Here is a 12,817-nt window from a genome sequence, read left to right on the forward strand (position 1 = left end):
CGCCAGGATATCGGAGCATTGGACGTGATATCCATCGACTGCCTGGTCTTCGTTATCACGGAGTTAACCCCGAATTAGGACCGTAGCCCAGAGTCGAAAAAGACGAAACGATGAAAAATCGAAAAGTCGAGAGGCCAAGGAGGCTCCGTACCAAGCGTCATCGATTCCTGTGACCCGCTCCTTAGAGAGCGGGTGCTAATGCGGGTATGGCCTAGTTCCGTCGTTCCCCATGCCGTTACAACCAGACATGGAGTGACAAACACTACTCCCCGTCTTCAGACTGCTTCGATGTAGTAATCTGCAGTTTGTGATTCGTCCAACATGAGTGACGGTATTATTCCTACAAAGCTGCGTCATGGCATTGAGTTTTGATGGCAACTTTTCTGTGTGTATGCCCGTTCGAGCCCCTCCACATAAAGTGCCCAAGCACCGGCGGGTGGCGGCACAGCTCACCATATCTCTCTCTGGTATAAGACCTCTCTCAACACCTTCTTAATCTCATGGAGACTGTTCAAAGAATCATCAAACATCCCATTGAAACTGCCCAAAAGACATTCAATATGGGTTCCACCGACACATCATTCGCAGCCCATGTGGCAGGCCAGTTTAGCACATACGAGAAGGATAGACAGATGACTTCCAAGGAGGCTATCTACAGCACCAGCAATGGCGTCCCGATGCCTCACCCCTACGAGACACAGCGATGCGGTGAGAACGGTCCGTTGTTGCTGCAGGATTTCCACTTGATCGACCTCCTTTCTCACTTCGACCGCGAGCGCATTCCGGAGCGTGTCGTGCATGCCAAGGGCAGCGGTGCTCATGGCTTCTTCGAGTGTACGAATCCGATCCCCGAGCTTACGCAGGCCGATCTCTTCGGTACCAAGGGCAAGAAGTGCCCTATCACCGTGCGCTTCTCGACTGTTGGCGGCGAGTCTGGTTCGCCGGATCTTGCTCGCGACCCTAGAGGATTCTCCGTCAAATTCAGAACAGAGGATGGCAACTGGGACATGGTGGCGAACAACACGCCCGTTTTCTTCTTGCGAGACCCTGCCAAGTTCCCAATGTTTATTCACACACAGAAGCGTGATCCTCAGACGCATCTCAACCACATGGATGACTCGTTCATGGTATGTTTAATCCTTATGATCGTACACATGTGAATCCTGCTAAAATGCTTCCTTAGTTCTGGAACTACTTGAGCGAGAACCCCGAGTCAATTCACCAAGTCATGATCTTGATGGGTGACCGTGGCATTCCTGATGGCTACCGTTTCATGCACGGCTACGCTGGTCACACAATGAAGCTCGTCAACAAGGACGGATCATGGGTTTACGCCCAGATTCACATGAAGTCCCAGCAGGGCACCAAATTCATCACCCAAGAGGACTCTCTCACCAAGTCAGCCGACTACTCCGGCAAGGACCTCTTCGAGGCCATCCAGAACGGCGACTACCCCAAGTGGTCAGTTGAGATTCAGACCATGACACCCAAGGAGGCAGAGGATGCATGGGAAAACGATAAGATCAACGTCTTTGACCTCACGCACGTGTGGCCTCAGGGCAAATACCCCCTCCGCAAGGTGGGCGAGTTCACCCTGAATGAGAACCCTCAGAACTACTTCGCCGAGGTCGAGCAGGTTGCTTTCAACCCCTCGCACATGCCCCCCGGCATCGAGCCCTCCGCCGACCCGGTCCTTCAGTCCCGTCTGTTCTCCTACCCTGATACCCATCGTCACCGTATCGGCGTAAACTACCAGCAACTTCCCGTTAACGCACCAAAGACTGCCCACAAGATGGCCAACTTCCAGCGTGATGGTGCCATGGCGTTCTTCAACCAGGGTGCGCGCCCCAACTACCTCAGCTCCATCGATCCCGTTCAGTTCAAGGCCCGTACCGTGGACCTGGACAAGACGCATGGTCACTTTACCGGCCAGGCCATCACCTTCCTCTCCGAGATCAGACCAGAGGACTTTGTTGCGCCGCGCGCCCTGTGGCAGAAGGTCTGGGACGAGGACGCACGTGAGCGCTTCATCAACAACGTCACGGGCAAGATGGAGCTGTGCAAGAACCCGGAGCCTTTGAAGAAGCAGATTGCCATCTTCAGGGAGGTCGATCCTGAGATTGCTGAGCGCCTGGAGAAGAGCACCGGTATCAAGGGATACGATGGCATTGCTAATCTGACTTTCAACGGTACACACAACGGCTTTGCAAGGGAGAAGAAGAACAAGTACGCCAATGGCATTGACGTCACGACCTGCCAGAGTCTGACGGAGAACAACGGTGCGCCCATTAGAGGCACTCATCGTAATGTTGACAAGGTTGTCAACGGCGAGGGTGCGAGGCACTGAAGGTTTTTCGAATTGTAGTATTAGAGATATCCATATAATATGAACATGACTTTTCTTTTCGCACATTATTCCACATTTTCCACTTCGCAGCCCGGTGTTGCCTGGATGCGTCGGGGCTGTGCTGACGGTGTGTCACCACCGTGTTGCTTGTGATTCGTCAAAAGGATCAATATTCAGCATGCAATGTGCCTTGCGGATAGCCGTACTTGATCTATCAAATTGACTTCTATATAGAGCTTGATGTTTCCAACTGATAAGAGTTAAATGGCTTCAATCGCGCATCGCTGTATTTCCCTCGTTCAGCATCATTCAGATAAAAGTAGGAACCAAGAGTTGCATCAGCAGGGCCATTCATCAACCAGACAAAATGGATATTTCATATGGGACAGTCTTCAGATCGTTGACAGGGGTCGCACAGGCTACTAAGGCTGCTTCTGATGAAATTGACACAATCAAACAGCTGCTGTCTCCAGGCAACGAAGGCAGTGAGACCAAGACCAAATCGTCCAGTCTATCTTTTCAGGACTGGCAAGTCATCATCCAGCAAAATGTCACAAACATGGCCGGGGCAGCCGTCCATGTTGCACTCGTCGCAGTAGCAGTGTCATTCCTCCGCGAAACAGCACGCCAAAACCAGCCCGCAACAGCAGACGACATCAGCCAATGCTGGACCATCATCCGCAACGCCCTCACATCAACATCTTCTTCCCGAACACGGTTCACCGCTTCTCGCAGCGCACAAGGCTTTCTCTCGGTCCCGTTGTGCAGCTTGGTCAAGGACGGCAGCATCGACGAGCTCATTCGCCTGCACGTCTGGATGCCGGACGGCAAGCGCGGGAACCCCGATTTTCACTTACACTCTCACCAGCCGTTTGCGCAGAGCTGGATCTTGGCAGGGCAGGGCGTGGATCACTCCTATCAAGTTGATCCTGTCGAGGAGCCAGAAGAAGCCACGCACGCAGGGTATGCACTTGCGTGGAACGACGGCAAGGGGGCGGATACTGCGTACAAGACACATCAGGCATCTTCTACTGTGCAGAACACGGGGAAGCTCTTCCGAGCTGGAAAGACCCATTCAAAGACTCATGCTAGGGGGTCAACGTACACAGTTCCGGCCGCAGAGTTCCACGTCTCAGAAGTTGCACCAGATGCTTTACATGCGACTATCTTCTTCTTTGATTCACACCGTGGCTTTGTGAAGGATGCCGGAGTTCTTGGGCCAAAGGATGGGGATTCATTTACACAATTACGAGATCCGGCTGGAGTGAAGCCCGCAGAGCTTGCCGAAGCTGTGAACCAAGCTAGATTACGAGAGGCATTAGACTGAGAGCTAACGATTTTGGTCATGAAGATACTTAGAAGATTGTTGAATATGTTCAAGGTGCCTACAATGATTTAATACCTGTAGCAAGAAACGTTGGTTCTGTTGGTTCGATAGTTGCTATATTCATAATGCCCAATGCATAGGTTAGTTCTATCAGAAACTTACTTTCCAACCACTTCCGTAGACAAATCCTCAGGCCAGACAGGCTGGTCAACACCATTACCTCTCGTGCCTACATTGTACCTCATTTCAACCGCGTTGTTGCTATACTGCAGAACAGGCTTGACAACCCAGAAAGTTCCATCAACCGCTTTTGACACTCGCATCTCAAAGAACTGAGGGTTGAAGAGAACCTGCGCGTCGTACTCCTGAAGCAGCTTGGACATGACCGGGACATTGTGGGCCATTGTGTGGAAGTGCCGGAATACGGGTGATCCATGACGCTCCCAGACTTCTCTCCAGATAGGTTCAGGATATGTCCCGCATGAACGGACGAGCCATTGGGAATAGTAGTTGAGGGCGACCTGTTTGTGTACATGGGGTTAGCTGGAAAGCATCTTGAAGTTGAATTATTTTCCTCGGTAGATCGAGACTTACGTCGACGCCATAGCTTCCTCCGTCTTCGGCGCGCTTCATGAGAGCATCAAGAACAGCAGTGCTTCCGCAAACTCCAGCACTATCTCGCATTTTAGTATCTTTCTAATAATCCCAGATCAGTGGATTATTTCTTCTGTGCTTGACATACCAGTAGTCTGAGTTCGGGAACACCGGAGTAACCGCCTCATCGAGACCCATTGCCTTTCCATACTCTAACGAGACACCACAGCACTTGATTACTTGTCAGTAGAGTCTCCAAAAGTGATCCTGTGCAGTATGTCACTCACGGCGTCACTAATTTGCTGCCATCCACCGCGCCCCTGCCAGGGTCCATGCCATCCGTAACAATTCTCACGGACGTGAATGATTCCTCGCTGGCGATCCTTCACCAGCTCCAGAATCTCCTTGCGACCGAAACCGTGCTTCTCCATGGCGCCAGGGCGGTACCCATCAATAACGACATCAGCATCCCTGATCAACGCCCTCAGCTTCTCCTTGTCTTCGTCCTTGGTGAGATCCAAGTGGCAATTCCACTTGCCCCAGTTGAGATCCTGGTGCAGAGAAGACATGTCCGTGATCTTATCTGAGGTGACGCGCATGACGCTCGCACCCATCTCCGCCAGATCGCGCGAAATGACCGGGGCAGCGATAATTCGGGTCAGATCCACGATTTTGAGGCCGGCGAGGGGTCTTTTGGCCGACGAGGGCAGGCTCGAGTTTTCGGACCACCAAGATGCGGGCTGTGTGGAGCCTTGGACTTTTGCGATCTCGTACAGTCCGACGTTGCTGTTTGCTTTGCCGTGCTCGCTTGCAAAGTATTCGTCAGACGACCAAGCGATTGTGCCAGACTGTTGCGCTTTGTCGTTGAGTAAAGCGTCCAGGTCTTTGGAGTCCATCTCGGCGATGACATTTTGGGTTCTCTCGAAGACCGATTCGTAAGTGTCATCCGCTGGGCCATTTTCAGGCAAGCCCAGAGCTTTGAGGATGGGGTCGGGGTTTATGCCGCCTACAAAACTCCGTCAGATACGAGAGCCCAAAGGACCTATGGTTGAGTTCGTTCAGCGGGGGAGTATCTCACCGTGAAGCTGGTAATACCGTCCATCCTTTGTCTTATGGATGTTTGTCACCAAAGCTCGATGCAAGCTGGCGGCGGTCCTGTGCTTATCCGTTTCTGGGAACATCTTCATGGCCTCGGGCACAAAGTTCATAAGCGCCATGGGCGTAAACTTGCCATCCTTACCGATGAGCTGGGCAATGAGAGGCGAAAAGTAGAACAAGCTTGCATGGTCACTAGAGACTGTGTGAGTTCCCTCTGCAAGGGCCTTCTACGGGATCAGGGCAGACTTAGGTCACTAAAATGAAATGGCTTACGTGTTAATGGTGACATCCGTCGGCTCCTTGTTGTACTTCTTGAGAATTAGCCGGTTGAGCATGGTTGCCTCCAATGCTTTCAAAGCCGAGATGCTTTCGGCAAATCGCCAATTGATCGGAACGCTTGGCTTGCTTGAACCCTCAAACTTGACATGTTGACTGAGAGATTTGAGGTCACCGGGAAGGTCCTTCATCAAGGGATTGTTCAGAATGCCGTATTGGAACACCGCCTCCGCCTCCTGTGGCACAGAATATTCTCCCATCGAACCCATGATTGATGGCTTTAGTAGCTATCTGATAGCGCTTGAATTAAAATGAGATTCGTGATATGAGTTAAAAATAAATAATAAACCAATGAGAAAAGATGAAAGGCTCGCGCGAAGAGCGCGTCTTTTCAGGGTCTCCGCCCAAATCTTATACCAAAGCTCACATTTCCCAACGACATCTTTCGAGTGTGAAATCAATCGTGCTGTTGATCTTCGGGCCGTTGGAAGTCCCCGTAATCCTGCCAGTGCGCTTTGTCGTCAAATTCGAGCCGCTGCCAGTGGGCGTCAGACCTCGTCTCATCAAGATCTGTGGTGGAGTGGTATGTGAGAGGCGTTTCGCCGCCGATGCATCTCATCTTCGGCGTACTTATCAAACAACTTCCGATAGTCGGCCTGCAACATTGTTAGTCATGGTCTCTGGAAAATGAGTCGTCCTTGGTGTTGTCTTCTTCATACTGCAATATGAAGGGTCACACGGTGTAAGATCTGGGTTTCAGCAGCACCTGCATCTGCTTTGCCAAGATGTTGAAGGCTATTTTCGAGAGAGAAACTTCACTTCTGAGTATTGGTAATGTTCAATGAATGCAAGCCGACTGAAACTACATACTAAAGTGAGTAGACATGTTAGACGGCTGTCATGTAGGCTCGGTTTCGAAAGCAATGACGTTTGAAGAAATTCTTTTAATCGGCGAAGTTTGACGAGATCGTGCTACCAACTGTCATCATGTGGTCGTTGTTTGCCACAATGGAACATATGATTCAATGAAACTGAATGAGAAGTCGACCCCTCCTCATGCATACAGACTATGGGAGACACGACCAATATCTCATCTCACTGCCTTTGGGTCATTATCGCGACTAACACGGCTAGGTCCGCCTAGAGGGCAAGACGCAACAAGGCCAAATCGGGACACATACATAGATGAAGCGCGATGAGAGCTGTATGAAATAAGAATGCGGCAGTCTAAAGTCCTGCACAGCGTTGGTTGGCGTTCAGAGGCGGGCGGCCCTCCATGATTAATACTTATAACTTGGATCATCCGATGAGGTTGCGAGGCAAAATTGCTTCTCGCTCAGTGAATTGTTGATTTCCTCGTTGCGACTGGTTAAAGGCTTCTCAGATGAGCTTACTGAGCTCACTCGTGGGTGAGCACTATGCCGGCAGTGTTCAACACTACAAGCCTGCAGAACATCATTTGTTCTACCAGTTCCGTTGCGAGTCGATGAGCTCTCGGAATTTCGAGACATGATACTATGTCTTGCTGAACCAAGGTATCCGTCTACTGCTTAAGACGTTCGCCAGGGGTTTGGATTGAATCTTGCAGCGGGGAATGCGGAGAGAGAGGCCGGGGTAGTTCGCTGCTGGAGTTTTTCAACGGCAATGACGGCACTGGCTTACAGCGCTTGAGTGTACGAGAACAAGGTCTCAAAGGCATCGGTAGATCCAGGAAAATAAGATACTGGCGGCACATGGAGCGCATGACTCTGCCCCGCAGTCTCAAATAGCCGCGGCCGTCTCAAGAAGATTCGAGATGGGATTGTCAGAAAAGACGGTCAGGCGCTCTTCGCGGTAGCTCTGAAAGTCGAGAGAACCCTGCATGAGCCCTTGAAAATGTAGGGGACTACGAACAGGCCTGATCATGGATGGCCAGTGGCAGGGGGGCACATGTTTGCGAGAAGGGGGTCAGGATGACTTGGCTTTAGCGGGCGCTACCGACATGGGCTAAAGGCTAAGCCTCCGTGGCCTTGAAATGCCTCATCCTACCTGATGGGTGAGTCGGTGACAGGTAAGGTGGTAAAATGAGAGCAGAAGATCGGGACTAGTAACGAAATAGATGAGCGGGCTCCCATCGGTGGCCTCCTTCGTCCTGTCTTGCGGGCGCTCGCGGGAGAAAACAACGGCTGCCCGATCTAACGTGATGAACGAGTATTGATATCCGATCCGATAGCCGTGAATGTCTTTTCAAACGGGTCTACATTTCCAATTTTGATTCTTCATACATCCAAGTCAATTTGCCCTTGTCGTATGCTCTCCTTCTTACTTTTGTGAGTATTGCTGTAGTTGGTTCAGGGCGCATTTCCGTCGTCGAGCTCGAGTTGGTAATCGCAGCGGCATCCCACCAGGTCCCGTAACGTGAGGCATTTCCATTTCATGTCGCAGCCGAAGCATACTCAACCCCTTCTTCACCCCAAGGCGTCGAGACCCAAAGGCGAGGCATCCAGTCGGGGCTGCTTGCTTGCAGCACATTGAGCGGCATCATGGACCTTTCAATCACGAATTTCAACGTGGTGATTAGCGTGCTCGGCGGATGGCTCGTCTTATTCGGCACCTTTTCGTATCTCATCAAAGAGAACCTGTATCTCTCTGAAGCCCGTAAGTGAACCATAGCTTCCCCTTACCTGTGGTTCTTTCTTCTTCTGCTTCTTCTGCCTCTGTTTAGGCACAGCTGCAACAAGGCAAATCGCACTGGCTAACCAACCCTACTGCTAAAAGTCGTCTCCCTCCTCGGAGGCGTAACCTTCACCCATGTCGCCAAGCTCCTCAAGCCCGGCGAATACGCCGTCTCCGAAGATGCCGTCGCCTCCGTGACCCTCGACTTCAGCCGCCTGGTCCTCGGCGTTCAGCTCGTTCTCGCCGGCGTCCAGCTGCCGAGCCGCTACCTTCGCACAGAGTGGAAGTCCCTCTGCCTCCTCCTCGGCCCCGGCATGATCGGCATGTGGACCTGCACCAGTGCCATCGTCTGGCTCCTCGTCCCGGGCCTGCCCCTCGTCCACGCTCTCGCCATCGCGGCCTGCATCACCCCGACCGACCCGGTTCTCTCCACCACGATTGTCAAGGGCCGGTTTGCCGAGGAGAACGTCCCCGAGGACCTGCAGCAGATCATCGTTGCCGAGTCGGGAGCGAATGATGGCCTTGGTTACCCCTTTCTCTTCCTCGCGCTCTACCTCATCAAGTACACCGAGAGCGACGGTAACCCAGCCTCGAGCGAGGGCGGTTTCGGTGCCGCGCTGAGCCTCTTCTTCGGCCAGACGTGTGTCTACGTCGTGCTCATGAGCGTCTTCTATGGCTGGGTCGTCGGCTTGCTCGCGCAGAGATTGCTCCACTGGGCCGAGCGACGCAAGTACGTGGAGCGGGAATGCTTTCTCCTCTTCCCCATCGGCATGGCCATCTTCATCCTCGGCACGTGCGGTATGGTCGGCAGCGACGACGTACTAGCTTGCTTCATCGCGGGCAACGTCTTCACCTGGAACGACTGGTTCCGTCTGGAGACGGTCGAGGATCCCGTGCAGCCCGCCGTCGACATGATGCTCAACATGGCCATCTTCATGTGGCTGGGAGCTGTGTGTCCGTGGGAGAGCTTCTGGAACTCTGAGCTGATTAGTCCCGGTCGTTTGGTCGCACTCGGTATTCTTGTCTTGCTGCTGAGACGTCTTCCCGTCATACTCGGCTTGCACCGGTACATCCGCCAGATCCGGGGTTCACGACAGGCGCTCTTTGTTGGGTACTTTGGTCCCATTGGTGTTTCTGCCATCTTTTATCTTTACGTCGGCCTCGAGTTCCTGGAGACTCTGACGGATGACGAGGGCCAGCGAGCGGACGCGAAGCAGCTGGGCGAAACCATGCTTGTCACCATCTGGTTCTTGATCATCTGCAGCATTGTGAGTGACACTACTTTTCGAGAGTTCTCGACAGCTGAATATCTTTTTGGAGTCGATATACTGACGTTGTGTAGGTGATTCACGGTATAAGCGTGCCCATCGCCAAGCTCGGAAAATCGACGTACGACCGACTCTTCCCTCGCAGCGTTTCTTTGCCCGCATGATAGAATAGGCCAAACTTCAAATCACCGTGGCAACTTCGAGATGACGTTAAAATATCTTTCCTCTCAATCTCTGCCACTTTGCTTTTTCTATTTATTTGGTGTTCACGTCTCTTGTTCCCTATCATCGCATTGCATTACATCGCATCTCACCCAGTGCGTTAGAGTGGTTGGCGCATTCGGTCTATGTTTGAATCATCGCATCGTATGTTCTTCGGTGGTTGCATTACTTGAAGCGAGTTTTCGTATTCCTGATCAGTCTGTCATTTTATACTGCATCTTCACCTAGCGTTAACATTATAGATCCCAATCAGAGCACTTTTACGTGTAGACAGCATCAATCTTTCAGCTATTAGCAATGGAATGATTCTTTCCAACATGTCTAATAACCGTGCCTTGAGGCAATCTACATGTAATTCTACCGTTCCAGCTCGATTGTCCTGCTCCTCCGTATCTGATGGTCCTCCTCTTCATACCGATGGAGCTGCCGTCCTGGAAGTCGCACCGCGTGGTCCAGCGCAACTGGCAGCCCTCGATGCCTGCCACGTAACATCACCAGGCACAGAACGAGCTTGCTTCCGACGTGCCAGGCGCCGCAGAAGCTGTACGCGTCAGTTGGTATGCCGACTGATATTCCGACCGTACCGTATGCTGAGACGACCTCGAATATGATGTTAAAGACCGAAAACGTCACGGGATCTTGGATGAATTTTGACGTCTCGATGATGGTGATGATCAAAACAGCGAGAACCAACCACCAAAGATCATGGGCAAGCTGTCCGCGAATCTGGTGGCTGATGAAACTGACGCGACTCTCGCCCTGCTCGGCGGCGCTCTGCCCAAGTCCCGGTCCTTTCGGTGGCACAACACCAACACCGTGAAAGCTCATGAAGGTGCTCTTGAACGCGCGACGAGCTTCGATGACCGGGCCCGAACGGCTCAGTCGACGTGCCAAGACAGAAGGTCGGGCAGAAGCCGCGCCAATGCTAGTAGTGCGTGCCAGTGTCGGAGGTCGACTGCCTATAGGGAGCAAGGGATCGGCCACCTCAGGGTCGATCTCGGATGCGGTGCCTATGTCGTCACTGTATATGCCGAGTGATCGCTCCTCGTAAATGTTGGAATGGCGCATGGTGATGACGACGGGGTAGACCGAGATGTACATCATTATAACGTAGAGTAGCTGTAAGCCGATGAAGAGGCCTGAGATAGGGACAACGTAGAAACCTCCGGACCGCACAGCTAACCGGTATATTAGCCTCCTCCTGCTTGACATGGTGATGATCCAAAGGAAGAACGATTTGAAGGCTTACCAAGTGCTTGAAAGAGACCATTGAGCACCCGGTAGCCTGTGGGTATCTTCTCGATGACAGAATTCCCAATGTTGAGAACCTCAAAGGCCACCCAGTCCACAGAGTTAAGTGAAATCAACATAAATAAAAGCCACCAAGAGGGTCGAGAAGGGAAGAGATTGGTGTAAACTCGGCGAGGGTATTTCAAAATAAACGCTAGGGTTTCTTTTAGGTCGGTAAAAGCGTCTTCTCGCGTGGTCAGGTTCAAGATGCGGAGAGAGGACCAGATGATGAGACGAAGGAAGAGAGGGTACGCGGTATTGCCTGCCAGTATCAGGAGACCCATTGTGATGAGAACGTACGGCGCCTGTTGGAAAGGAATCATGTTGGCGTCCAGGAGCGACATGCCCGAATTATTGAAGGCAGAAACGGCGTTGAAGATACCGAGCCACCACGGATTGATACCGTTAGCCCTTGCCGTATCGGGCATGTGGTTGTTCATCCAGGCTCCAAGGGCAAGGGATGCCAGAACCTGCCACAGGAAGAAGTAGGTCGGCACCAACATGGCTAGGACCTTGAGGGCACGGTATTCGCAGCCGCCGAGATGATCGCGTTCATCGCTGCTTAGGTCATGGAACTGACCGTGGCGACTAGCTGCACGATGTTTCAAGAAGTTGCGAGCGTCCGCGTCGGCAGTAGTCAGATCTACTGAAGCATTGTAGGGCCTTCTCAGTGGACGCGCCGGTCCATTCGGGTTGCCAAGAAGAGAGACTCCCGTCGAGGTGGCTTGGTTGTCGGCGACATTGGGGTGCGGTGCATCGTCAAAGGTAATGTGGCCCGGTGCCTGCGAGTCCGTCACCGCCTGGGTGCTTCCGGGCACATCCTCAGGTGCATCCTCGAGTGTAGGCCGGTGGCGGTCTTTGGGCGAGGCTTCTGCATCGTCCGCTCGTTTGTCATCTGCCCGAGTTTCGCCCTTCTCCGACTCGGCAGTCTTTGTAGCTCTGAGAGACTGGCCTGCAGGATGCGGTGCTGACTGCGATTTACCGAAGGAGAATGCCATCTGCAGCCTGGGCAAGTCGAGAGGTAATCGCGGCAAACCTAGCGATATGGTACTGCCCTGACGACTGAGTTTACGCGCGCGCTCTGCTCGGACTATTTCATCGAAGCGCTTCTCGAATACATGTTTGCGGGCCAAGACCGTCCAGATGGAGACCCAAATGGTACTGCCCAAGAGCAGTAGGAGAAACAGGAGTGTTTGTTGCCAGGCCGTCAGTTGGCTGAGGTTGACGGTATTGAGGCCTGCCTCGGTCATGGCAGACACGACAAGGAAGAGGCTATCGGTGTAGCTGACCGAGAACGCAGGATCGGATGAGCCCCAGAAGATGATAGACGTGATGAGACAGACGAGGATGAAGTAGGCATAATGAATGGTGATGAAGTTTAGAGGTGGTAAATAGCGACGCAAGCGACCCGAGAAGCGTGCGAGCCACCGCTCGAGGTCGCTGATGGAACTCATGCGAGGATTGCTAGAGACTTGGAGAAGTTGTCGATGGAAATATGTCGATGTACACAGGATGCATTAGGAACAGGATGGTCGTGATCGTTGTTGATGTGCCAAGAGGACGTCGAGAGCGACAGCGACAGCGACAGCGACAGCGTCAGATGACGGCACTCGACTGCGCGGTTGACGCACCTGGTCCCCTAAACCAAGTACGTACATTGTTGATTGATGTGCCTTGTTTCGCGCTATTCGAGACGGGCGGTGCAATGCTAAGAGACAGAGAGGGACAAGGTCCGGCAGT

General features: G+C 52.5%; 5 protein-coding genes across 5 annotated transcripts; 3 read left to right on the forward strand and 2 right to left on the reverse strand.

The window, feature by feature from the left end:
* Positions 1-500: 500 nt before the first annotated feature.
* CTAM01_10091 (catalase) lies at positions 501-2,347 on the forward strand (the record flags this gene model as incomplete). The annotated part of the gene is made up of 2 exons (XM_060526107.1): positions 501-1,127; positions 1,184-2,347. 2 exons carry the CDS (start codon positions 501-503, stop codon positions 2,345-2,347), a joined length of 1,791 nt encoding a protein of 596 aa, XP_060379242.1.
* Positions 2,348-2,714: 367 nt separating this feature from the next.
* Positions 2,715-3,674, forward strand: CTAM01_10092 (uncharacterized protein; the record flags this gene model as incomplete). The annotated part of the gene is made up of 1 exon (XM_060526108.1): positions 2,715-3,674. One exon carries the CDS (start codon positions 2,715-2,717, stop codon positions 3,672-3,674), a length of 960 nt encoding a protein of 319 aa, XP_060379243.1.
* Positions 3,675-3,832: 158 nt separating this feature from the next.
* On the reverse strand, positions 3,833-5,911 carry CTAM01_10093 (uncharacterized protein; the record flags this gene model as incomplete). Its single annotated transcript, XM_060526109.1, has 6 exons — positions 3,833-4,195; positions 4,269-4,347; positions 4,417-4,499; positions 4,556-5,274; positions 5,347-5,558; positions 5,640-5,911. The coding sequence occupies 6 exons, from the start codon at positions 5,909-5,911 to the stop codon at positions 3,833-3,835; spliced, it is 1,728 nt and encodes a 575-aa protein (XP_060379244.1).
* Positions 5,912-8,065: 2,154 nt separating this feature from the next.
* Positions 8,066-9,729, forward strand: CTAM01_10094 (sodium/hydrogen exchanger family protein; the record flags this gene model as incomplete). Its single annotated transcript, XM_060526110.1, has 3 exons — positions 8,066-8,279; positions 8,400-9,565; positions 9,640-9,729. Coding segments are annotated over 3 exons (1,470 nt in total), but the record flags the coding sequence as incomplete, so codon positions are not given.
* A 415-nt stretch (positions 9,730-10,144) lies between these two features.
* On the reverse strand, positions 10,145-12,531 carry CTAM01_10095 (cation transporter; the record flags this gene model as incomplete). The annotated part of the gene is made up of 2 exons (XM_060526111.1): positions 10,145-10,965; positions 11,037-12,531. 2 exons carry the CDS (start codon positions 12,529-12,531, stop codon positions 10,145-10,147), a joined length of 2,316 nt encoding a protein of 771 aa, XP_060379246.1.
* Positions 12,532-12,817: the final 286 nt, after the last annotated feature.

This window comes from Colletotrichum tamarilloi, assembly GCF_030869305.1.
Source record: "Colletotrichum tamarilloi strain Tom-12 chromosome Unknown Scaffold_44.1, whole genome shotgun sequence".
Classification (NCBI taxonomy): domain Eukaryota; kingdom Fungi; phylum Ascomycota; class Sordariomycetes; order Glomerellales; family Glomerellaceae; genus Colletotrichum; species Colletotrichum tamarilloi.